At 49.4% G+C, this 26,443-nt stretch overlaps 2 protein-coding genes across 6 annotated transcripts in view; one reads left to right on the top strand and one right to left on the bottom strand.

Moving 5' to 3' along the window:
• Positions 1-12,668, bottom strand: part of LOC135056747 (inactive heparanase-2-like) — a 487,019-nt gene extending 474,351 nt beyond the window's left edge. Inside the window, exons 1-2 of the transcript XR_010244058.1 lie at positions 12,358-12,668; positions 9,260-9,411 (exon numbers count right to left, since the gene is read on the bottom strand). The gene's annotated coding sequence lies outside the window, so the exon portion shown is untranslated. The remainder of the gene's footprint in view (positions 1-9,259; positions 9,412-12,357) is intronic.
• Positions 12,463-26,443, top strand: part of CNNM1 (cyclin and CBS domain divalent metal cation transport mediator 1) — a 232,253-nt gene continuing 218,272 nt past the window's right edge. For all 5 annotated transcript variants that reach the window (XR_010244057.1, XM_063962275.1, XM_063962274.1 and 2 more), the window contains exon 1: positions 12,463-13,987. Coding sequence is in view for 4 of the 5 variants with exons in the window: in XM_063962275.1 (XP_063818345.1) it covers positions 12,478-13,987 (1,510 nt within the window). In the remaining variant the exon portion in view is untranslated. The remainder of the gene's footprint in view (positions 13,988-26,443) is intronic.

The following is a 26,443-nucleotide window of genomic DNA, read 5'->3' as shown; positions in this document are numbered from 1 at the left end:
CTTAACTGACAATTTCTTTTTCCAAAAATCGCTCAATAGTGTCATTTTATTAAAATGGTCGATTAGGTGAAGAATGTGCATTTACCCTTATCTGAGATGATTTTAGCAAATAAATCCCCTCACCAACATCGGAACATCGGTCCCATTAATAAGAACATCACGACCATCGGAAACATCGCTGCTTTCATTTTGAAAACCGGGACAGCCTCCAGGTACACAGGGGGTGGCTTGGGGGGTGTTAATGCTCACTTCCACAGTGGCTGCTATTGTCTGATGCGACCATCTGATACGACCATCCCAGGCAAGTGGTTAAAGTTTTCAAAGCAAAAATGGAAACAACCACAAAAAGTGCTCACTTAAATCAAACAATATATATATATAAGTCACCATACATGGGGGCCAGGATCCCTATGTTAGGAAAACAGTCCTTAGATGTATTCACTGCTCAAGCCGGCGTGGTGTGGTCGACTTTCTCGTGATGACTTGAGTTCTCAATCCCCCGTGACTAGATCTCTCAAATTCAGGGACGAAATAAATAAACAGAGAGATGAGGAACAAAATTGTAATGAAGTCTGAAGATGGAAATTCTTCCTTATCCACCCCCGTAATAAACCAAACAAGGTGGGTCCGTCACCCTAATCTTCTTAGGAAGAAGACCAAAAAAAGTTATTTTGTTCTTGAACTTTACTCCAAAAGGGTGTAAGTTTCCTTTAAGGGGTCACCACGTGAAGGGTATAAAAGTCGTGGTACAGAACCGTACCTTACTTACTACAAATAAGACTGTATAGATCCTATAAAGGTATCTTTCCACCAAAATTTAGGAAGGTAAACCAATATTGGGCATACCCAACTTACTATTTTTCATATGTTGTCTTCCACATAAACGTATCTTTTTATCGCTTCTCTTCCTCTTTGTATTCTCCTCCTCCCCCTTTATCACTTAATGATCCTCCAAATTCAGGCAATGGGGATATCAGGAGAAAAAAAAACAAAGGGAAGGAACGTCTCAATACCCATATATTTTCTTAAAATTTTATTCTCAAAGGACACGACACAAATTACCATATATAAAATATAAAACTACCTTGAGGAAGACTTCATTGTTGAAACACGTTGGTGGAAAATACGTAACTTGTGGGGGGAATAAAGGTCCGGACTGTCCCCCTCAAGGTCGTAGCTCCTGGTGCAGATCCAGCATTCAGGTACTCATTAAAAGCTGCCACAGCACTCTCCACCAACGTGTTTCAACAATAAAGTCTTCCTCAGAGTGTGAGGAGTAAGCTCTGAATAGGGTCTTATCAATGTGGTATTGCACTCCTCCCATTCACCCTCAGGTGTTTTAATTAGCTGGGCTCCTGCATTTCAGATCACACATTGATCTGCACCAGGAGCTACGACCTTGAGGGGGACAGTCCGGACCTTTATTCCCCCCACAAGTTACGTATTTTCCTGATTTATTACATCTGTGCTAATTCATGCTTCAGAGTACATGTAGTTTTATATTTTATATACGGTAGTTTGTGTCGTGTCCTTTGAGAATAACATTTTAAGGAAATATCTGGGTATTGAGACGTTCCTTCCCTTTGTTTCTTTCTCTAGATATCCCCATTGCCTGAATTTGGAGGATCATTAAGTGATAAAGGGGGAGGAGGAGAATACAAAGAGGAAGAGAAGCGATAAAAAGATACCTTTATGTGGAAGACAACAGATGAAAAATAGTAAGTTGGGTACACCCAATATTGGTTCACCTTCCTAAATTTTGGTGGAAAGATACCTTTATAGGATCTATACAGTCTTATCTGTAGTAAGTAAGGTACGGTTCTGTACCACGACTTATATACCATTCACGGTGGTGACCCCTTAAAGGAAATGTACACCCCTTTGGAGTAAAGTTCAAGAACAAAAGAACTTTTTTTGGTCTTCTTCCTAAAAGGATTAGGGTGACGGACCCACCTTGTTTGGTTTATTACGGGGGTGGATAAGGAAGAATTTCCATCTTCAGACTTCATTACAGTTTTGTTCCTCATCTCTCTGTTTATTTATTTCCTCCCTGAATTTGAGAGATCGAGTCACAGGGGATTGAGAACGCAAGTCATCACGAGGAAGTCGACCACACCACGCCGGCTTGAGCAGTGAACACATCTAAGGACTGTTTTCCTAAAATAGGGATGCTGGCCCCCATGTATGGTGACTTATATTTTTTATTGTTTATTTAAGTGAGCGCTTTTTGTGGTTGTTTCCATTTTTGAATGTAAAAGTTTCTATTTGGTGTGTGTGGTGACACACCAGTGATACGGCCGTGGATTGCAACTCCTAGCGTGCGCATTAGAACCCTCTTTCAAAGTTTTCAAAGCACCCATTGTGTACTTTTGTAAACAGTGTAAATTTTCAACATTCTTGTGTAGACTTGTATTGTTCCCACTGACATCTCCAGCAGTTATAATCTAAAGCAAACGGCAGGGCAATATTATTCTAATTGTTCTCCAGCAGCTCTGAACTGCAAGCTTGCTCCAAGAAACTAAATACTGGAAACATGCAACTAAGCATCCATAGCCATCTATTACATGGAAATAAATATCTGTATAATGAATCAATTTCTAAATGTACATTCATTAAAATGGGCCATTAGATATAAAAAAGTAATACTGACAAAGGGGCCATTTATCAAACAATGAGCCTAATTCAGACCTGATCGCAGCAGCAAAATTGTTCTCTAATGGGAAAAACCATGTGCACTGCAGGGGGGGGGGGGGGGGGGGCAGATATAACATGTGCAGAGAGAGTTAGATTTGGGTGGAGTGTGTTCAAACTGAATTCTAAATTGCAGTGTAAAAATAAAGCAGCTAGTATTTACCCTGCACAGAAACAATATAACCCACCCAAATCTAACTCTCTCTGCACATGTTACATCTGACCCCCCTGCAGTACACATGGTTTTGCCAATTAGAGAACAATTTTGCTGCTGCGATCAGGTCTTAATTAGGCCCAATATTTACGTCTTTGTCCTACAAAACACCTGGGGGCTATATTATTTATCCCTGTAATGTAAGAAGGAGGGATCGCAGCTGGTTTCTCTGAAACCTGCTGTGATCCCTCCATTGCCGCCTGCAGCCTCATCCCCCGTAGGTTTCTATGGGGGGATGTGATACTGCCAGATGTATCAAAATCATATAATATTGGACCCCACTGCTACCGCAATCTTCACGATGACTGTACATGCACAGAGGCCCAGACAAAATGCTTGGCACATCGCAGGCACGGGCTCCTTTCAGCACCCCTGTCCCTGTCTGTGCCAGGTGATAAATGCGCCAGATGTGATCGCATTATGCAATGCAATCTGGGTGCGAGACTAGCTCCCTGGATTACACTGCAAATACGATCAATGGCAAATGAGCCCCTGATGCTTGAAATGTTTATTGAAAATTGTCTAAATGGCTCCTTATAGGCTCATCCTACTATGGCATTCTAAAATACAACCATGGTGTCAACATTTTTAGAACGCTTCATGATCTGTATTAAAATGATGTCTACAGCACGCATTTGTTTTCATTTGTTTTTGATCATGCTTTCAGTTTATATGTGTGAGCGAACCCTTTAAGTTATTTTATGCCTTTAATCTAGTGATGTGCACCGGACATTTTTCGGGTTTTGTGTTTTGGTTTTGGATTCGGTTCCGAGGCCGTGTTTTGGATTCGGACGCGTTTTGGCAAAACATCCCTGAAAATTTTTTGTCGGATTCGGGTGTTTTTTTACAAAAACCCTCAAAAACAGCTTAAATCATAGAATTTGGGGGTCATTTTGATCCCATAGTATTATTAACCTCAATAACCATAATTTCCACTCATTTCCAGTCTATTCTGAACACCTCACAATATTATTTTTAGTCCTAAAATTTGCACCAAGGTCGCTGTGTGACTAAGCTAAGCGACCCAAGTGGCCGACACAAACACATGGCCCATCTAGGAGTGGCACTGCAGTGTCAGACAGGATGGCAGATTCAAAAAATAGTCCCCAAACAGCACATGATGCAAAGAAAAAATAGGTGCACCAAGGTCGCTGGATGGCTTAGCTAAGCGACCCAAGTGGCCGACACAAACACCTGGCCCATCTAGGAGTAGCACTGCAGTGTCAGACAGGATGGCAGATTAAAAAAATTGTCCCCAAACAGCACATGATGCAAAGAAAAAAAGAGGTGCAATGAGGTAGCTGTGTGACTAAGCTAAGCGACCCAAGTGGCCGACACAAACACCCGGCCCATCTAGGAGTGGCACTGCAGTGTCAGACAGGATGGCAGATTAAAAAAACTGTCCCCAAACAGCACATGATGCAAAGAAAAAAAGAGGCGCAATGAGGTAGCTGTGTGACTAAGCTAAGCGACCCAAGTGGCCGACACAAACACCTTGCCCATCTAGGAGTGGCACTGCAGTGTCAGACAGGATGGCACTTCAAAAAAATAGTCCCCAAACAGCACATGATGCAAAGAAAAATGAAAGAAAAAAGAGGTGCAAGATGGAATTGTCCTTGGGCCCTCCCACCCACCCTTATGTTGTGTAAACAGGACATGCACACTTTAACAAACCCATCATTTCAGCCACAGGGTCTGCCACACGACTGTGACTGAAATGATGGTTTGGGCCCCCACCAAAAAAGAAGCAATCAATCTCTCCTTGCACAAACTGGCTCTACAGAGGCAAGATGTCCACCTCCTCCTCATCCTCCGATTCCTCACCCCTTTCACTGTGTACATCCCCCTCCTCACAGATTATTAATTCGTCCCCACTGGAATCCACCATCTCAGGTCCCTGTGTACTTTCTGGAGGCAATTGCTGGTGAATGTCTCCACGGAGGAATTGATTATAATTCATTTTGATGAACATCATCTTCTCCACATTTTGTGGAAGTAACCTCGTACGCCGATTGCTGACAAGGTGAGCGGCTGCACTAAACACTCTTTCGGAGTACACACTGGAGGGGGGGCAACTTAGGTAAAATAAAGCCAGTTTCTGCAAGGGCCTCCAAATTGCCTCTTTTTCCTGCCAGTACAAGTACGGACTGTCTGACGTGCCTACTTGGATGCGGTCACTCATATAATCCATCACCATTCTTTCAATGGTGACAGAATCATATGCAGTGACAGTAGACGACATGTCAGTAAACGTTGGCAGGTCCTTCAGTCCGGACCAGATGTCAGCACTCGCTCCAGACTGCCCTGCATCACCGCCAGCGGATGGGCTCGGAATTCTTAGCCTTTTCTTCGCACCCCCAGTTGCGGGAGAAGGTGAAGGAGGAGCTGTTGACGGGTCACGTTCCGCTTGACTTGACAATTTTCTAACCAGCAGGTCTTTGAACCTCTGCAGACTTGTGTCTGCCGAAAGAGAGATACAACGTAGGATTTAAATCTAGGATAGAGCACGGTGGCCAAAATGTAGTGCTCTGATTTCAACAGATTGACCACCCGTGAATCCTGGTTAAGCGAATTAAGGGCTCCATCCACAAGTCCCACATGCCTAGCGGAATCGCTCTGTTTTAGCTCCTCCTTCAATGTCTCCAGCTTCTTCTGCAAAAGCCTGATGAGGGGAATGACCTGACTCAGGCTGGCAGTGTCTGAACTGACTTCACGTGTGGCAAGTTCAAAGGGTTGCAGAACCTTGCACAACGTTGATATCATTCTCCACTGCGCTTGAGTCAGGTGCATTCCCCCTCCTTTGCCTATATCGTGGGCAGATGTATAGGCTTGAATGGCCTTTTGCTGCTCCTCCATCCTCTGAAGCATATAGAGGGTTGAATTCCACCTCGTTACCACCTCTTGCTTCAGATGATGGCAAGGCAGGTTCGGGACTGTTTGCTGGTGCTCCAGTCTTCGGCACGCGGTGGCTGAATGCCGAAAGTGGCCCACAATTCTTCGGGCCACCGACAGCATCTCTTGCACGCCCCTGTCATTTTTTAAATAATTCTGCACCACCAAATTCAATGTATGTGCAAAACATGGGACGTGCTGGAATTTGCCCACATGTAATGCACGCACAATATTGGTGGCGTTGTCCGATGTCACAAATCCCCAGGAGAGTCCAATTGGGGTAAGCCATTCTGCGATGATGTTCCTCAGTTTCCGTAAGAGGTTGTCAGCTGTGTGCCTCTTATGGAAAGCGGTGATACAAAGCGTAGCCTGCCTAGAAACGAGTTGGCGTTTGCGAGATGCTGCTACTGGTGCCGCCGCTGCTGTTCTTGCTGCGGGAGGCAATACATCTACCCAGTGGGCTGTCACACTCATATAGTCCTGAGTCTGCCCTGCTCCACTTGTCCACATGTCCGTGGTTAAGTGGACACTGGGTACAACTGCATTTTTAAGGACACTGGTGACTCTTTTTCTGACGTCTGTGTACATTTTCGGTATCGCCTGCCTAGAGAAATGGAACCTAGATGGGATTTGGTACCGGGGACACAGTACCTCAATCAAGTCTCTAGTTGCCTGTGAATCAACGGTGGATACCGGAAACAGGTTTCTCACCGCCCAGGCTGCCAAGGCCAGAGTTATCCGCTTTGCAGCAGGATGACTTCTGTGATATTTCATCTTCCTCGCAAAGGACTGTTGGACAGACAGTTGCTTACTGGAAGTAGTACAAGTGGTCTTCCGACTTCCCCTCTGGGATGACGATCGACTCCCAGCAGCAACAGCAGCACCAGCAGCAGTAGGCGTTACACTCAAGGATGCATCGGAGGATTCCCAGGCAGGAGAGGACTCGTCAGACTTGACAGTGACATGGCCTGCAGGACTATTGGCTTTCCTGTGTAAGGAGGAAATTGACACTAAGGGAGTTGGTGGTGTGGTTTGCAGGAGCTTGGTTACAAGAGCAAGGGATTTAGTGGTCAGTGGACTGCTTCCGCTGTCATCCAAAGTTTTTGAACTTGTCACTGACTTCTGATGAATGCGGTCCAGGTGACGTATAAGGGAGGATGTTCCGAGGTGGTTAACGTCCTTACCCCTACTTATTACAGCTTGACAAAGGCGACACATGGCTTGACACCTGTTGTCCGCATTTGTGTTAAAATAATTCCACACCGAAGAGGTGATTTTTTTTTTGTAATTTGACCAGGCATGTCAATGGCCATATTCGTCCCACGGACAACAGGTGTCTCCCCGGGTGCCTGACTTAAACAAACCACCTCACCATCAGAATCCTCCTTGTCAATTTCTTTCCCAGCGCCAGCAACACCCATATCCTCATCCTGGTGTACTTCAACAGTGACATCTTCAATTTGACTATCAGGAACTGGACTGCGGGTGCTCCTTCCAGCAATTGCAGGGGGCGTGCAAATGGTGGAAGGCGCAACCTCTTCCCGTCCAGTGTTGGGAAGGTCAGGCATCGCAACCGACACAATTGGACTCTCCTTGGGGATTTGTGATTTAGAAGAACGCACAGTTCTTTGCTGTGCTTTTGCCATCTTAACTCTTTTAAGTTTTCTAGCAGGAGGATGAGTGCTTCCATCCTCAGGTGAAGCTGAACCACTAGCCTTGAACATAGGCCAGGGCCTCAGCCGTTCCTTGCCACTCCGTGTCGTAAATGGCACATTGGCAAGTTTACGCTTCTCCTCAGACGATTTTGATTTAGATTTTTGGGTCATTTTACTGAGCTTTATTTTTTTTTATTTCACATGCTCTCTACTATGACATTGTGCATCGGCCTTGGCAGACGACGTTGATGGCATTTCATCGTCTCGGCCATGACTAGTGGCAGCAGCTTCAGCACGAGGTGGAAGTGGATCTTGATCTTTCCCTATTTTACCCTCCACATTTTTGTTCTCCATTTTTTAATGTGTGGAATTATATGCCAGTAATAGATCAACGTATAATACTGGTGGTCACTGGTCAGCAAAACTCTGCACTGTACTCCTCCTATATAATACTGCTGGTCCCCAGTCCCCACAATAAAGCAGTGTGAGCACAGATATATGCAGCACACTGAGCACAGATATGGAGCGTTTTTCAGGCAGACAACGTATACTGGTGGTCACTGGTCAGCAAAACTCTGCACTGTACTCCTCCTATATAATACTGCTGGTCCCCAGTCCCCACAATAAAGCAGTGTGAGCACAGATATATGCAGCACACTGAGCACAGATATGGAGCGTTTTTCAGGCAGACAACGTATACTGGTGGTCACTGGTCAGCAAAACTCTGCACTGTACTCCTCCTATATAATACTGCTGGTCCCCAGTCCCCACAATAAAGCAGTGTGAGCACAGATATATGCAGCACACTGAGCACAGATATGGAGCGTTTTTCAGGCAGACAACGTATAATACTGGTGGTCACTGGTCAGCAAAACTCTGCACTGTACTCCTCCTATAATACTGCTGGTCCCCAGAATAAAGATATTGCACTGCAGCCCCCTGAAACAAAGTGAGAGGACGCCAGCCACGTCCTCTCACTATCATTTCCAATGCACGAGTGAAAAATGGCGGTGACGCGCGGCTTTATATAGAATCCGAATCTCGCGAGAATCCGACAGCGGGATGATGACGTTCGGGCGCGCTCGGGTTAACCGAGCAAGGCGGGAAGATCCGAGTATGCCTCGGAACCGTGTAAAATGGGTGAAGTTCAGGGGGGTTCGGATTCCGAGGAACCGAACCCGCTCATCTCTACTTTAATCTGGTGGCAGCAGTCCATAAAGCGAAAAATACCCTTAAAAGAAACACTTTGGGGGTCAATCCAATTAGCCGCGATGAACTCGCGGGTGCGAGTCATCGCAGCAGCGGCCGCACTTTACAACGGTCCAACTTTGCACAAAAGTGCTTGCAGACCCATAGGCTCAGAGCAGTTTTATGCAAATTCAGGCAGAGATCGCAAAGGGTGCGAGATCGTGTTCCGTTGCTGACGTTAAAGCACCACTGCAACGGCACACTGCAACCTTTGCGTCTAACTGGATTGCCCCCTTTGTTCCACAGTTTATGCCACAAAAAAAAACCTAGCCAATCAGATGCAACAACGCAATGCAACTAGGACGCACAAGGAGAAGAGGAGACTTGCATTTTCTGCAAAAAAAAAAAGATGCCCAACGTTAGCAGAGTTGCACGGGACCTGGTGGCTCACTCCTGCCAGGCATCTCGCACTGCATGGCGTATTGAGGATGGATGTATGAGGACACATCTGTATATAGAAGACTAGAAGTCAGCCAGAAGTAGAGCCTTGGCATTTGACAAATGCCTTCAAGACAAGCACATCAGGGAGAAACATTTTAATAAAATTTTGGCCACTTACCTGTATTCTTTCCCCGCTGCCAGTGCTCTTTCCAAAATGTGATGAAGGTTCCGTCTGGTTCAAGTATCTAGTGGTTATTCAGCATGCCCAATTCAAAGCAGCAGGAGCAGGCTGTCAATGACTCTCCCAGGTCCTATGTGACTGAGCTTCAACTATGAGATACAGGAACAATGCCTGATGTCAGAGATGAATAATTTTATCAGGATCACCGCAATTATACGGCAGGATCACTGGAATTATACGGCAGGATCACTGGATTTATACGGCAGTACCGCTGGACATATACGGCAGTACCGCTGGACATATATACAGCAGTATCACTGGACATATACGACAGTATAACTGGACTGGACAGTACCACTGGAATTATGCGGCAGGATCACTGGAATTATACGGCAGGATCACTGCAATCAGACGGCAGGATCACTGGATTTACAGTATAAGGCAGTACCGCTGGACAGCGGGATGGTGACGTTTTGCCTTGTTCTGGTTTCCAAGTAAGGCGGGAAAACCCGAGCCTGACTCAGATACGGGCTCAGATGGTGAAGTCCGGTAGGGTTCAGTTCTCTGAGAACCGAACCCGCTCATCTCTAGTAATTACCATTTCCCCTTGTTTTGTTTCTTCAAGCTGCTATGAATGCAATGTCATATGACTATGCTATGGCAATAACACGCTATAGGGCAGGATTCTGGTGAGATAACTGCTATATATGCAAAGTGGCAATTAGTTTCAAAGCCAAAACAGTTTGGTTTTTGCTTTAAAACTAATTGCTGATTTGAATCTAGTAGTGTTACTGAAAAGATCACGCTGAAACCAATAACAAAAGCAAAACCAATAAAAACAACCAATTACAAACGGGCCTACTTTATGAGTTAGTCCACCATGTTTTGCACCCTCCAGAGAGACATTTGAAAAGGAGATAATCATTAGTACGGTCAATAAATAAAAGCTATGAATTATATACCGAGCATAAAGCACACAAAATGAAATGTATTATATGAGCAAACAAAAAAACTATAAGAATACAACTTTGGGTGTGTACTACACTCAGGCCCGGCGCTACCCGCTCAGCGAGGGGATGCAGTGCAGGGAGGCGCTGGGAGGGAGAGGCGCTCACCCTGCTTTGCATCCCTTCCCTGCTGCGCCGTCCTGTCCCCACTGCTGCTGCTGCCGCCAGCTGCTGTGCGGCGCTGGCAGCATGAAAAGCCCACTCCCCCCCTCCCCTCACCTGTGTGTCAGTGGCTCCGTACATATCAAAGGAGGGGGCGGAGCTACACGGACCGGAATGGGCGGGGCTAAACGGGACAGAAGGGGCGGAGCTACACGGACCAGGCTGCTGCAGTGCTGTACTGAGGGAGACAGTGGCTTAGGTAAGTGGAGGGTGACAGAGAAATGTGTGTGTGTGTGTGTGTGTGTGTGTGTATATGGTGGGTGTGTATGTGTGTGTCTATATGTGTGAATTGCGTGTGTGCGCACGTGCTTTATGGACGCTACTACTGGGGGTGCATTACGTGTAAGGACGCAACTACAGGGGGGGCATTACGTATAACGACGCTACTACTACTGGGGGGGCATCACATGTAAGGACGCTACTACTACTGGGGGGGGCATTACGTATAAGGACGCTACTACTACTGGGGGGCCATTACGTGTAAGGACGCAACTACAGGGGGGGCATTACGTATAACGACGCTACTACTACTGGGGGGGCATCACATGTAAGGACGCTACTACTACAGGGGGGGCATTACGTATAACGACGCTACTACTACTGGGGGGCATCACATGTAAGGACGCTACTACTACTGGGGGGCCATTACGTGTAAGGACACTACTACTACTGGGGGGGGGGGGGCGTTACATGTAAGGACGCTACTACTACTTGGAGTGCACTACGTATAAGGCCGATACTACTACTGGGGGGCATTATGTATAAGGACGCTACTACTGGGGGGGTGCATTACGTGTAAGGACGCTACTACAGGGGGGGTATTACGTATAAGAACGCAACTACATGGGGGGCATTACGTATAACGACGCTACAACTACTGGGGGGGCATTACGTATAAGGACGCAACTACAGGGGGGGCATTACGTATAACGACGCTACTACTACTGGGGGGGCATTACGTATAACGACGCTACTACTGGGGGGGCATTACGTATAAGGACGCAACTACAGGGGGGCATTACGTATAACGACGCTACTACTACTGGGGGGGCATCACTTGTAAGGATACTACTACTACTGGGGGGCATTATGTATAAGGATGTTACTACTACTGGGGGGCCATTACGTGTAAGGACGCTACTACTACTACTGGGGGGGGCATTACGTATAAGGACGCTACTACTACTTGGAGTGCACTACTTATAAGGACGCTACTACTACTGGGGGGCATTACGTATAAGGATGCTTCTACTACTGGGGGGCATTACGTATAAGGATGCTACTACTACTGGGGGGGCCATTACGTGTAAGGACGCTACTACTACTGGGGGGGGGGGCATTACGTATAAGGACGCTACTACTACTTGGAGTGCACTACTTATAAGGACGCTACTACTACTGGGGGGCATTACGTATAAGGATGCTTCTACTACTGGGGGACATTACGTATAAGGATGCTACTACTACTGGGGGGGCCATTACGTGTAAGGACGCTACTACTACTGGAAGGGGCATTATGTATAAGGGCGCTACTACTACTTGGGAGTGCACTACGTATAAGGACGCTACTACTACTGGTGGAGGCATTACGTATAAGGACGCTACTACTACTACTGGGGGGCATTATGTATAAGGACGCTAATACTACTGGGGGGGCATTATGCATAAGGACGCTACTACTACGGGTGGGGCATTACGTATAAGATAAATAAGATTGTGCTACATTTTGGCGTAATTTTAAATGGAGGTACTATTGTGTTGCCATGCCCCTTGTGAGACCACACCCCTTTTCCTGGCGCGCGCCAAAGGAATATGGAAGGGCGCAAATTTATAGTTTGCAGGGGGGCGCCGAACACCCTAGCACCGGCCTTGCCTACACTGTTTGTGGTGAGCACTAGCTAGAACACTGCCATAGTACAACTTTACCTCATCTTTACCTCACAGTCACACTGCATCCTCCTCCTCCTCCTCCTTTCGCCTTTTCTTACATAACGGCTCCCCTTCCCTCCCGGCGCGTCACTGGTCAGGTGGTCAGCGCTCGGGCCAATGGCGCTGCTCCGGCGCCTCACGCGCTCCTACCACAACCGCTTCCCCGCGCAGTCAGAGTCCCCAGACCCGGAGCTCGCACAGTCTGTCAGCTGGGAGGGCTCGGGAATGGCCGGCGGCGGTTGGTGCGTCCCGGGCACGGTCCTCCGGCTCCTCCTCCTGCTCTCGCTCCTTCCCCGGCCCGCGTACCTCCGGCTACTCGGCCTCCGCCCGGAGGACACGGCCAACGGCCGGGTATCCCTGGAGGACGGCACGCTGCGGGCGGCCGAGGGGACCCGCTTCACCCTGCGCCTGTACTTCCAGCCCCCGCTGCCGGCCCAGCTGCAGCACCCCCCGCCCTCTAACGACAGCGGCGGCGGCGCCCCCCGGCTGGTCTTCATCGAGGAGCCGCGTCCTCCGGGAGCCGCCGCGGGCGACCCGTGCCACGACGAGTCCTCCTGGGCCTCGGGGGTGGAGGTGCTCGGCCCCCTGCAGCCCTCCTCGTCCCCCGGCGGCTCGGCGGTGGTGGAAGTGCGGGCCCGGCAGCTGCGGAAGGGGGAGCGGGGGAAGCGCTTCTCCCTGTGCGCCTATGACGGGCGGCAGTGGGAGCACCACGGCGGGCGGCAGTTCGCGCTGGAAGTGCGGGAGGCTCCGGAGGGGACGCCGGCCTGGCTGCGGGCGCTGGTCTCGCTGCTGCTGCTCGCCGCCTCGGCCCTGTTCAGCGGCCTGCGCCTCAGCCTGCTCTCGCTGGACCCGGTGGAGCTGCGGGTGCTGCGGAACGGCGGCTCGGCGGCGGAGAAGGAGCAAGCGCGGCGGGTGCAGTCGGTGCGGGGCCGCGGCTCCTACCTGCTCTGCACGCTGCTGCTGGGCAACACGCTGGCAAACGCCGCCCTGGCCGGCTGGCTGTGCGCCTCCCTACCCGCGGAGCCCGGCCTGGCCGCCCTGCTGTGCGCCGGCTGCGTCTTCCTGGGCGGCGAGGTGGCGCCCTACTCGGTGTGCTCCCGCCACGGCCTGGCCCTGGCCGCCCGCGCCGTCTGCCTCACCCGCCTGCTCATGGCCGCCGCCTTCCCCGTCTGCTACCCGCTCAGCCGCCTGCTGGACTGGGCGCTACGCCAGGAGATTAGCACCTGCTACACCCGCGAGAAGCTGCTGGAGATGCTGCGGGCGGCCGACCCCTACAACGACCTGCTCAAGGAGGAGCTGAACATTATCCAGGGCGCCCTGGAGCTCCGCACCAAGGTGGTGGAGGACGTGCTCACCGGCCTGGGCGACTGCTTCATGCTGCGCTCCGACGCCGTGCTGGACTTCGCCACCGTCTCCGAGATCCTGCGCAGCGGCTACACCCGCATCCCCGTCTACGAGGGCGACGACCGGGCCAACATCGTCGACATCCTCTTCGTCAAGGACTTGGCCTTCGTGGACCCGGACGACTGCACGCCGCTGCAGACCGTCACCCGCTTCTACCACCGCCCGCTGCACTGCGTCTTCAATGACACCCGCCTGGACGCCGTGCTGGAGGAGTTCAAGAAGGGTGAGAGCGCCCGGAGCCGGCGGCATCCTCCCCTGTATCACCGGGCTGATCCCCGCTGCTTGTCCGGCATCCCACCTATGCTGCTTGTCTGGCATCCCCCCGCTTCTGGTTCTCTGCTACATCCCACCGTGCATCCTTATGTATGATCAGGCTGATTCACTGCTACATCCTCATATTACCGTGCTGGTTCCTTGCTGCATCCCCCACTGTGATTAAGCTAGACCCTGCTATATCCCCAGCATCCCTCTGTATGACTAGCCGGGTACCCTGCTTCATCCCACTATATACCCTGCAAGATTCCTTGCTGCATCCCCAGCATCCATCTCTATAACCAAGCTGGTCCCTTGCTGTATCCCCAGCCTCCCTCTCTATAACAAAGCTGGTTCCCTGCCGTATCCCCAGCATCCCTCTATAACAAAGCTGGTTCCCTGCTGTATCCCCAGCATCCCACTCTATAACGAAGCTGGTTCCCTGCTGTATCCTCAGCATCCCTCTATAACGAAGCTGGTCCCTTGCTGTATCCCCAGCCTCCCTCTCTATAACGAAGCCGGTTCCCTGCTGTATCCTCAGCATCCATCTCTATAACGAAGCTGGTTCCCTGCTGTATCCTCAGCATCCCTCTATATGATCAAGCTGTTCCCTTGCTGTATCTCCAGCATCCCTATCTATAACGAAGCTGGTTCCCTGCTGTATCCTCAGCATCCATCTCTATAACGAAGCTGGTCCCTTGCTGTATCCTCAGCATCCCTCTATATGATCAAGCTGGTTCCCTGCCGTATCCCCAGCATCCCTATCTATAACGAAGCTGGTCCCTTGCTGTATCCTCAGCATCCATCTCTATAACGAAGCTGGTCCCTTGCTGTATCCTCAGCATTTCTCTATATGATCAAGCTGGTTCCCTGCCGTATCCCCAGCATCCCTATCTATAACGAAGCTGGTCCCTTGCTGTATCCCCAGCATCCCTCTATATGATTAGTCTTGTTCCCTGCTGCATCCCTCTATATAACCTGGATTATTCCTTGATACATCCCCAGCATCCCTCTCTATCACCAGGCTGGTTCCCTGGTGCTTTCCCAGCATCAATTTATGACCAGGCTTGTTCCCTGCTGCATCTCTAGCATCGATCTATAAAATGTTTATTCCCTGCTACGTCCCTCCAGCTCTACGTCCAGTATTCCTGGCTTGCATCATTCTCTCCCTCTCTGGGTTCATCCTGCACCTGCTGTCTGCATAGCATCCATCATCTCCAGGCTCATTCCTGTCCTTCCCGGCATCTCCCTACCGCTCCTTTGTCAGCATGAACCGTGTACTAATCACTGAGCAGCTGCTTTCCCCTAACCGGCTCATCCCCTATCCCTCATCTTCACTGTTCAGCCTGCTGCTCGTTCCCAACCTGCATGTTTTTACCCTGGTACATCCAGCCGTGGTGCTCTCACCACTGATGCACCAGTAGTTCCATCTCAATTAGCTGCAAAGGATTGCTTATTTATTCTGCATTTCTTAATGTTAGATTGTTAACATCAGATGCTAATGTATGATAGTCTGTAAGTGCAAAGTGTTGGTGGTTTTCGCTTAGTTTTCAATGACCACCCACCAATCATTTTTAGTTAAAATGCATAGCTGATTGCGAAAACTTGCAGATTGCTATCCTTGTTGCTTTGCACCATAAAGCAAAAACAGCCCCACGTGCCGGAGTTTTCAGTTGGATGTTTTTTAAACACAAATGATAGAAGAATTCCCTCTCCCTGTGCACCGCTCATAATGCAATTATTTTATATATCATACGACTAGCAATAGAATAACAGCCTGCCGTATCCCTGTGGCTGCAATTGCAGGTTAAGCCCAGTTTGTTCTTCCATGAATTGTCATACGGCGGGGAATAACCTTTTCTTGCATGCAGTCTGCCGTAGCTTTCCAATCCTCATGTGTTAGCTCACAGCCGTACAGTGATGCTCAGCAATGGTGTAGCTGTCACTAGGAGAATGAAATACTGGGGTGGCGTGGAACAGATAAATTACAGGGGAGAAGAATTCCATGTGATTGTAGGGCAGACTAGAGATGAATAATGGGGAGATTGGTGAATGAACAGTGAATTAAAAAGGGAGGGTTACTGGTAATGGGAAATTATAGTGTTTAAGTGAATTGAGTTGCAGTATGTATATAGGGGGTAATTCTCAGTTGATCTCAGCAGGATTTTTGTTAGCAGTTGGGCAAAACCATGTGCACTGCAGGGGGGGGGCAGATATAACATGTGCAGAGAGAGTTAGATTTGGGTGTGGTGTGTTCAATCTGAAATCTAAATTGCAGTGTAAAAATAAAGCGGACAGTATTTACCCTGCACAGAAACAAAATAATCCACCCAAATCTAACTCTCTCTGCACATGTTATATCTGCCTCCCCTGCAGTGCACATGGTTTTGCCCAATTGCTAACAAACTTGCTGCTGCGATCAACTCAGAATTACCCCCATAGTATGGCTGCTGTCTGCAATTGTCATTTTCTGGTTCATAACACTGCTTTTCTGAAAGCTGCAATTCATGTCTATATCATTTAAATGTGTACATTTCTATATTTTTCTTTGTCGTATACTCTTCAAATATTGTGGTCACTGATATTTTAACCTACAATTCATTGATATTTATGTTTGAATTTGGAAGATGATTTTTGCTGAGAATCATTAACCGTTATATAGTGCCAGTATTCTCTAGCCATTAACAGTAGGGGGTAAACAGTACTAAAACACTGGGTGTAACCACATAGACAAAGTGACAAGAGGCTCACAATGAAGTCAGAGGCATAAAAATATTCACATGTATAAGCCTATTCAAGATCATAATACAATAAATATATAGATATACAGTACTGTGCAAAAGTTTTAGGCAGGGGTGGTAAAATGCTATAAAGTGAGAATTCCTTACAAAATAGAAGTGTTAATAGTTTATTTTTATCAATCAAGAAGAAAATGCAAAGTGAATGAACAGAAGAGAAAGCAAACCAATATTTGCTGTGACCACCCTTTGCTTTCAAAACAGCATTCATCTAGGTACACTTGCACAGTTTTTTAAAGAACTCAGCAGGGATGTTGTTCCAAACATCTTGGAGAACTAACAACAGATCTTCTATGGATGTAGGCTTGCTCAAATCCTGCTGTCTCTTCATGTAGACCCAGATAGATTCGATGTTGAGAACAGGGCTCTGTAGGGGCCATATCGTCACGTCCAGGCAGGGTTGTAAAAAATATAAAAATAAATGGCTAAACCTTTTTTCTGACGTCCTAGTGGATGCTGGGGACTCCGTATGGACCATGGGGAATAGACGGGCTCCGCAGGAGACTGGGCACTCTAAAGAAAGATTTAGGACTATCTGGTGTGCACTGGCTCCTCCCCCTATGACCCTCCTCCAAGCCTCAGTTAGATTTCTGTGCCCGGCTGAGCTGGATGCACACTAGGGGCTCTCCTGAGCTCCTAGGAAGAAAGTGTTTGTTAGGTTTTTTATTTTCAGTGAGACCTGCTGGCAACAGGCTCACTGCATCGAGGGACTAAGGGGAGAAGAAGCGAACCTACCTAAGTGGTGGTAGCTTGGGCTTCTTAGGCTACTGGACACCATTAGCTCCAGAGGGATCGAACACAGGACCCGACCTCGTCGTCCGTTCCCGGAGCCGCGCCGCCGTCCCCCTTACAGAGCCAGAAGCAAGAAGGTGGTCCGGAAAATCGGCGGCTGAAGACTTCTGTCTTCTCCAAGGTAGCGCACAGCACTGCAGCTGTGCGCCATTGCTCCTCATGCACACCACACACTGCGGTCACTGATGGGTGCAGGGCGCTGGGGGGGGGCGCCCTGAGCAGCAATACTGACACCTTGGCTGGCAAACTGGCACCATATATAGCCCCAGAGGCTATATAGGTGCTTTTTAACCCCTGCCAGAATCCATAAAAATGCGGGAGAAAGTCAGCGAAAAAGGGGCGGAGCTATCTCCTTCAGCACACTGGCGCCATTTTTCCCTCGCAGCTCCGTTGGAGGGAAGCTCCCTGGCTCTCCCCTGCAGTCAATACACTACAGAAAGGGTTAAAAAGAGAGGGGGGGCACAATTTAGGCGCAGTATACAATATATATAGGCAGCTATAAGGGAAAACACTCTTTATATGTGATATCCCTGTGATATATAGCGCCCTGGTGTGTGCTGGCATACTCTCCCTCTGTCTCCCCAAAGGGCTTTGTGGGGTCCTGTCCTCTGTCAGAGCATTCCCTGTGTGTGTGCTGTGTGTCGGTACGGCTGTGTCGACATGTATGAGGAGGATAATGATGTGGAGGCGGAGCGAATGCCTTTAAATGTGATGTAACCCCCTGCGGGATCGACACCGGTGTGGTTGGACTTATGGAAGGATTACGTGAAAGTGTCAACTCCTTACACAAAAGGTCGACGACACAGAACAGCCGGCTACTCAGCTTGTGCCTGTTCCAGCGTCTCAAATGTCATGGAGGGCTCTAAAAACGCCCGCTACCTCAGATGGCAAAAACATGTCGACACGGATACCGACTCCAGTGTCGACGACGATGAGACTAGTGTACCCTCCAAATAGGTCCACCCGTTACATGATTGAGGCAATGAAAAATGTATTACACATTTATGATAATACCCCAGGTACCACATAAAAGGGTATTATGTTTGGTGAGAGAAAACTACCAGTAGTTTTTCCTGCATCTGAGAAATTAAATGAGGTGTGTGAGGAAGCGTGGTCTTCCCCCGGTAAGAAATTGATAATTTCTAAACGGTTATTGGCAGCGTACCCTTTCCCGCCAGAGGATAGGTCACGTTGGGAAACACCCCATAGGGTAGATACAGCGCTTACACGCTTATCAGAAAAGGTGGCACTACCGTCTCCGGATACGGCCGCCCTGAAGGAACCTGCTGATAAAAAGCAGGGGGTTACCCTGAAAGATATAGTCACACACTCGGGCATTATATTGCGACCAGCCATTGCTTCGGCATGGATGTGCAGTGCTCCCGCTGCGTGGTCAGATTCCCTGTCGGAAAATAACTATGGATAGGGACAATATTTTGCTGACAATAGAGCATATAAAAGACGTGGTCTTATACATGCGTGATGCACAGAGGGATATTTGCCGGCTGGCATCAAAAGTAAGCGCTAGGTCCATTGCCGCCAGACGGGGGTTATGGACTCGGCAATGGTCAGGCGATGCTGACTCGAATCAGCACATGGAAGTTTTGCCCTATAAGGGGGTAAAACTGTTTGGGGATGGTCTTTCAGACCTCGTTTCCACAGCTACTGCTGGGAAATCGACTTTTTTGCCACAGGCTACCCCACAACAAAAGAAAGCACTGTATCATCAAGTACAGTCCTTTCGGCCCCAGAAAAGCAAGAGGGCTAGAGGCTCATCCTTTCTGCCGAGAGGCAAAGGTAGTGGAAAAAGCTGCAGCACACAGCTAGTTCCCAAGAGCAGAAGTCCTCCCTGCGTCCGGTAAGTCCACAGCATGACGCTGGGGCTGCTCAGGCGGACCCGGGTACGGTGGGGGCCCGTCTCAGAAATTTCAGCGCCCAGTGGGCTCTCTCACATGGATCCCTGGGTCCTTCAAGTAGTATCTCAGGGGTCAGGCTGGAGTTCGAGACGTTCTTCCCCCCGCCGTTTCCTAAAATCTGCCTTACCGGCACCTCCCTCTGCCAGGGAGGCGGTGTTGGTGGCTATTCAACACTATAATCACAACAAGTGATTGTCAAGGTGCCCCTCCTTCAGCAAGGAAGGGGTTACTATTCCACAATGGTTGTGGTACCGAAACAGAACGCTTCGGTGAGACCCATCTTAAAATTAAAATACTTGAACTTTTATATCAGAAGATTCAAGTTCAAGATGGAATCGCTCAGGGCGGTTATTACGAGCCTGGACGAGGGGGATTACAGGGTCTCCCTGGACATCAAGGATGCGTACCTGCATGTCCCCATTTACCCTCCTCACCAGGAGTACCTCAGATGTGTGGTACAGGACTGTCACTATCAGTTCCAGACGCTGCCGTTGGAGTTGTCCACGGCACCAAAGGTCTTTACCAAGGTAATGGCCGAAATGATGATACTCCTTCGCAAGAAGGAAGTTTTTATTATCCCGTACTTGGACGATCTCCTGATAAAGGCGAGGTCCAAAGAACAGTTGGTAGTGGGGGTAGCACTCTCTCGGGAAGTGCTACAACAGCACGACTGGATTCTCAATATTCCAAAGTCACAGCTGGTCCCGACGACACGTCTTCTGTTCCTGGGAATGATTCTGGACACAGACCAGAAAAGAGTGTTTCTTCCAGTGGAAGCACACGAGTCCTGGAAAAAATGGTAGCTTCGTACGAAGCATAATTCCATTCGGAAGGTTCCACGCAAGGACGTTCCAGTGGGACAAATGGTCCGGGTCCCATCTACAGATACAACAGCGGATAACCCTGTCGGCAAGAAACAGGGTGTCGCTGCTGTGGTGGCTGCAGAGGGCTCATCTACTAGAGGGCCGCAGATTCGGAATACAGGACTGGGTCCTGGTGACCACGGAGGCCAGCCTTCGGGGCTGGGGTGCAGTCACACAGGGAAGAAATTTCCAAGGAGTTCTCGCTTCACATAAATATTCTGGAGCTAAGGGCCATTTACAATGCCCTAAGTCAAGCAAGGCCCCTGCTTCAGAACCAGCCGGTACTGATCCAATCAGACAACATCACGGCGTTCGCCCATGTAAACAGACAGGGCGGCACAAGAAGCAGGATGGCGATGGCAGAAGCCACAAGGATTCTCCGATGGGCGACCTACACCCGGGAGAATGGGGACTTCTTCCAGAAGTTTTCCAAATGCGGGTAAACCGTTGGGAATGACCACGGGTGGACATGATGGCGTCCCGCCTCAACAAAAAGTTGAAAAGATATTGCGCCAGGTCAAGGGACCCTCAGGCGATCGCTGTGGACGCTCTAGTGACACCGTGGGTGTACCGGTCGGTTTATGTGTTTCCTCCTCTACCTCTCATACCCAAGGTACTGAGAATAATAAGAATGCGAGGAGTGAAAACCATACTCATGGTTCCGGATTGGCCAAGAAGAGCTTGGTACCCGGAACTTCAAGAGATGCTGGCAGAGGACCCTTGGCCTCTGCCGCTCAGACAAGACTTGCTGCAGCAGGGACCCTGTCTGTTCCAAGACTTACCGCGGCTGCGTTTGACGGCATGGCGGTTGAACACCGGATCCTAAAGGAAAAGGGTATTCCGGAGGAAGTCATCCCTACCCTGATCAAAGCCAGGAAGGATGTCACCGCAAGACATTATTACCGCATTTGGCGGAAATATGTTGCTTGGTGTGAGGCCATGAAGGCCCCGAAGGAGGAATTTCAACTGGGTCGATTCCTACACTTCCTGCAAGCAGGGGTGACGTTGGGCCTCAAATTGGGGTCCATCAAGGTCCAGATTTCGGCTCTGTCAATTTTCTTCCAGAGAGAACTGGCTTCACTGCCTGAAGTTCAGACTTTTGTCAAATGAGTTCTGCATATTCAGCCTCCTTTTGTGCCCCCAGTGGCACCTTGGGATCTCAATGTGGTTTTGGCATTCCTGAAATCACATTGGTTCGAACCACTTAAGACTGTGGAATTAAAATATCTCACGTGGAAAGTGGTCATACTGTTGGCCCTGGCTTCGGCCAAGCGGGTTTCAGAATTGGCGGCTTTGTCTTGTAAAAGCCCTTATCTGATTTTCCAGATGGATAGGGCAGAATTGAGGACTCGTCCTCAGTTTCTCCCGAAGGTGGTCTCAGCTTTTCACTTGAACCAACCTATTGTGGTGCCTGCGGCTACTAGGGACTTGGAGGATTCCAAGTTGCTGGACGTAGTCAGGGCCCTGAAAATTTATGTTTCCAGGACGGCTGGAGTCAGAAAAACTGACTCGCTGTTTATCCTGTATGCACCCAACAAGCTGGGTGCTCCTGCTTCTAAGCAGTCTATTGCGCGCTGGATTTGTAGCACTATTCAGCTGGCGCATTCTGCGGTAGGATTACCGCAGCCTAAATCAATAAAAGCCCATTCCACAAGGAAGGTGGGCTCATCTTGGGCGGCTGCCCGAGGGGTCTCGGCTTTACAACTTTGCCGAGCAGCTACTTGGTCAGGGGCAAACACGTTTGCTAATTTCTACAAATTTGATTCCCTGGCTGAGGAGGACCTGGAGTTCTCTCATTCGGTGCTGCAGAGTCATCCGCACTCTCCCGCCCGTTTGGGAGCTTTGGTATAATCCCCATGGTCCTTACGGAGTCCCCAGCATCCACTAGGACGTAAGAGAAACAAACCTAATTTACAAAAAAAAAAATAAGATTTTACTCACCGGTAAATCTATTTCTCGTAGTCCGTAGTGGATGCTGGGCGCCCATCCCAAGTGCGGATTGTCTGCTATATTTGTACATAGTTATTGTTACAAAAATCGGGTTTTGTTGTGAGCCATCTCTTCAGAGGCTCCAATTGTTATCATACTGTTAACCAGGGTTCCTATCACGTGTTATATGGTGTGATTGGTGTGGCTGGTTTGAGTCTTACCCGGGATTCAAAATCCTTCTTTATTGTGTCAGCTCTTCCGGGCACAGTTCCTAACTGAGGCTTCGAGGAGGGTCATAGGGGGAAGAGCCAGTGCACACCAGATAGTCCTAAATCTTTCTTTAGAGTGCCCAGTCTCCTGCGGAGCCCGTCTATTCCCCATGGTCCTTACGGAGTCCCCAGCATCCACTACGGACTACGAGAAATAGATTTACCGGTGAGTAAAATCTTATTTTTTTTTTTGTAAATTAGGTTTGTTTCTCTTACGTCCTAGAGGATGCTGGAGACTCCAAAAGGACCATGGGGTATAGACGGGATCCGCAGGAGCTTGGGCACACTAAAAAGACTTAAAACTGGGTGTGAACTGGCTCCTCCCTCTATGCCCCTCCTCCAGACCTCAGTTAGACTTTGTGCCCAGGAGTGACTGGATGCACACTAGGGGAGCTCTACTGAGTTTGTCTAGAAAAAGACGTTTGTTAGGTTTTTTTATTTTCAGGGAGCCCTGCTGGCTACAGGCTCCCTGCAGCGTGGGAGTGAGGGGAGAGAAGCAGGACCTACTTCTGTGAGTTTCAAGGCTCGGCTACTGGACACCATTAGCTCCAGAGGGTTCGATCACTTGGTGCGCCTAGCTGCTTGTTCCCGGAGCCACGCCGTCACCCCCTCACAGAAGGCAGAAGTCGGGTGAGTATGAGAAGACCAGAAGACTTCAGGACGGCAGAAGACTTCAGTGACGGAAGGTATAGCACAGCGGTAACGCTGTGCTCCATGCTCCCACACACATCACCAACGGTTGTCACTGGGTGCAGGGCGCTGGGGGGGTTGCGCCCTGGGAGGCATGTTACTGAAGTTTTGTAAGGGCGGCATATGATTGTGGGTGCCGAGGCACCTTTTACAGACCCCCGCCGGCATTTTACATGAGTTCGAATTTGGCGGGCCGAAGCCGCCGGGAAGGGGGCGGAGCTTCGGTCCGCGGCTCACGCGCGCCATTTTCTCTTTGCACCAGACGGAGGGAGAGACGCTGCCGGGACCTCCACGCTGATTTCAAGTAAAAGGGGGCATCTCCAGAGGGGAGCCGCAGTGGGGTACCAGTCTTTTTGATAATAAGGCATCGCTGGGTACATATATTCGTGTACCAATATACAGGCGCTGGGGTGTGAGCTGGCATACTCTGTCTCCTCTTCTGGGCTGCATTGTGGGCCTGTCACCTTGCTGGGACGGTTCCGTGTGTGTTGTGTGTCTGTACTACGTGTCGACATGTCGGAGCCTGAATGTTATTCACCAGAGGAGGTTATGGGAGGTGGAGATGCGGGGCTAGATGTAGCACTGTCGACGCAGCCGACTCCTGATTTACTAGCACTCCTTAATACAATAAATTCCAATGTAGCTTCTTTATCTAATAGGTTAGATAAGTCTGAGTCACAGACGCAGGTGTGGAAAAAGTCCATGGAGGAGGCTTTATCTCGGGTACAGACCCCATCCGGGTCCCATAAGAGGCCTTTTACTCAGGTGGGGGATACGGATACCGACACGGACTCTGATTCCGAGGTCGATTTCACTGAGGCTGCGTTACATCCACGATTAGTTAAGAGTATTCAGTACATGATTGTGGCTATAAAAGATGTTTTGCAGATTTCTGATGAACCTGCGGTACAGGAAACAAGGATTTGCTTGTTCAAGGGAAATAAACCTGAGGTGAAGTTTCCCCCCTCTCATGAAATGAATACTCTTTGTGAAAAGGCTTGGGAGTCGCCGGATAAGAAATGGCAGATTCCCAAGAGGATTTATATGGTGTATCCTTTCCCCTCTGATGACAGGGAAAAATGGGAGACATCTCCAATTGTTGACAAAGCTCTATCCCGTTTGTCTAAGAAGGTGGCGCTTCCGTCTCCTGACACGGCAGCTCTCAAGGATCCGGCGGATCGCAAGTTGGAGACGTGTCTGAAGTCCATTTTCGCTAATACGGGTGCATTGCTCAGACCTGCTGTGGCGTCGGTATGGGTGAGTAGTGCTATTGCTAAATGGGCTGAGAATTTAGCTAGTGACATGGATACTCTTGATAAAGATAATGTCCTTCTAACTCTTGGTTATATTAAGGACGCTGCGGATTACCTGAAGGACGCGGCAAGGGACGTCTGTCTCTTGGGATCAAGGACCAATGCCATGTCGATATCTGCCAGGAGGGCCTTGTGGATCCATCAATGGAATGCTGATGCCGACTCCAAGAGGTCTATGGAAGCTCTACCCTTTAAAGGTACTGTCTTGTTTGGGGACGGCCTGGCGGACCTAGTCTCGACCGCGACTGCGGGTAAGTCCTCTTTTCTTCCTTATGTTCCCACACAACAGAAAGGCACCACATCAACAAATGCAGTCCTTTCGTCACAATAAATACAGGCGTGGGAAAGGTTCGTCTTTCCTCGCCTCAAAGGGTAGAGGACGGGGAAGAAAACTTCCTGGAGCCTCAGGCGCACAGGACCAGAAGTCCTCCCCGGCTGCTACCAAGTCCACCGCATGACGCTGGGGCTTCCCTGGGGGAGTCCAGACCGGTGGGGGGCTGTCTTCAGGTATTCAGCCAGGTCTGGATTCAATCAGACCTGGATCCTTGGTTGTTAGAAATCCTCTCAAGGATACAAACTGGAGTTTCAGGAGATGCCCCCTCACCGGTTCTTCATTTTGGCATTACCAGTGGTTCTTCCGGACAGGGAGGTGGTCCGGGCGGCGATTCAAAAATTGTGTCTACAGAAGGTCATTGTTCCTGTCCCTCCGTCACAGCATGGGGAGGGGTTCTACTCGAGCCTCTTTGTGGTACCGAAACCGGACGGTTCGGTCAGACCAATTCTAAATCTAAAATCCCTCAATCCATACTTAAGTCTTCAGGTTCAAGATGGAATCCCTACGGGCGGTGATTGCCAGCCTGGAGGGGGGGGATTTTATGGCATCAGTCGACATAAAGGATGCCTACTTACATGTGCCGATATATCCTCCACATCAGGCTTTCCTCAGGTTTGCGATACAGGAGTCTCATTTCCAATTTTCAGACGTTGCCGTTTGGGCTTTCCACGGCTCTGAGGATTTTCACCAAGGTCATGGCAGAAATGATGGTTCTTCTTCGCAAACAAGGGGTTTCAATTCTCCCGTACTTGGACGATCTCCTGATAAAGGCGAGGTCCAAGGAACGATTGCTGAGAAGTGTAGTTGTCTATCGGTTCTGCGACAGCACGGTTGGGTGCTCAATTTGCCGAAATCCCAGTTGATTCCGACCACTCGGCTTCCTTTTCTGGGCATGATTCTGGACACAGAGTTACAGAAGGTATTCCTTCCAGAAGAAAAGGCTCGGGAACTGCAAACGATGGTCGGAGAACTTCTGAAGCCGACGAGTGTGTCGATCCATTATTGTACTCTGGTTCTGGGGAAGATGTCTGCGGCGTACGAAGCCATACCATTTGGCAGATTTCACGCCCGCGTGTTTCAGTGGGACTTGCTGAGCAAATGGTCCGGATCTCATCTACACATTCACCGGAAGATAACTCTATCTCCCAGAGCCAGAATTTCTCTCCTGTGGTGGCTACAAGCTCATCACCTTCTGGGGGGACGCCGATTCGGTATCCAGGATTGGGTACTTCTGACGACAGATGCAAGTCTCCGGGGCTGGGGCGCAGTCACCCAAGGAAGAAACTTCCAGGGAAAATGGTCGCTCCAGGAAGCCTGTCTCCACATAAATATTCTCGAGTTAAGAGCCATTTACAACGGCCTGCTCCAAGCAAGAAGTCTTCAGGATTGACCGGTCCTGGTACAGTTAGATAACATCACAGCGGTGGCCCATATAAACCGGCAAGGCGGAACGAGGAGCAGAGCGGCAATGGCGGAGGCCACAAAGATCCTTCGCTGGGCAGAACAACACGTCAGCGCACTGT

This window comes from Pseudophryne corroboree, chromosome 3 (assembly GCF_028390025.1).
Source record: "Pseudophryne corroboree isolate aPseCor3 chromosome 3, aPseCor3.hap2, whole genome shotgun sequence".
Lineage (NCBI taxonomy): Eukaryota > Metazoa > Chordata > Amphibia > Anura > Myobatrachidae > Pseudophryne > Pseudophryne corroboree.
This window is presented reverse-complemented; position numbering and strand designations above follow the sequence as displayed.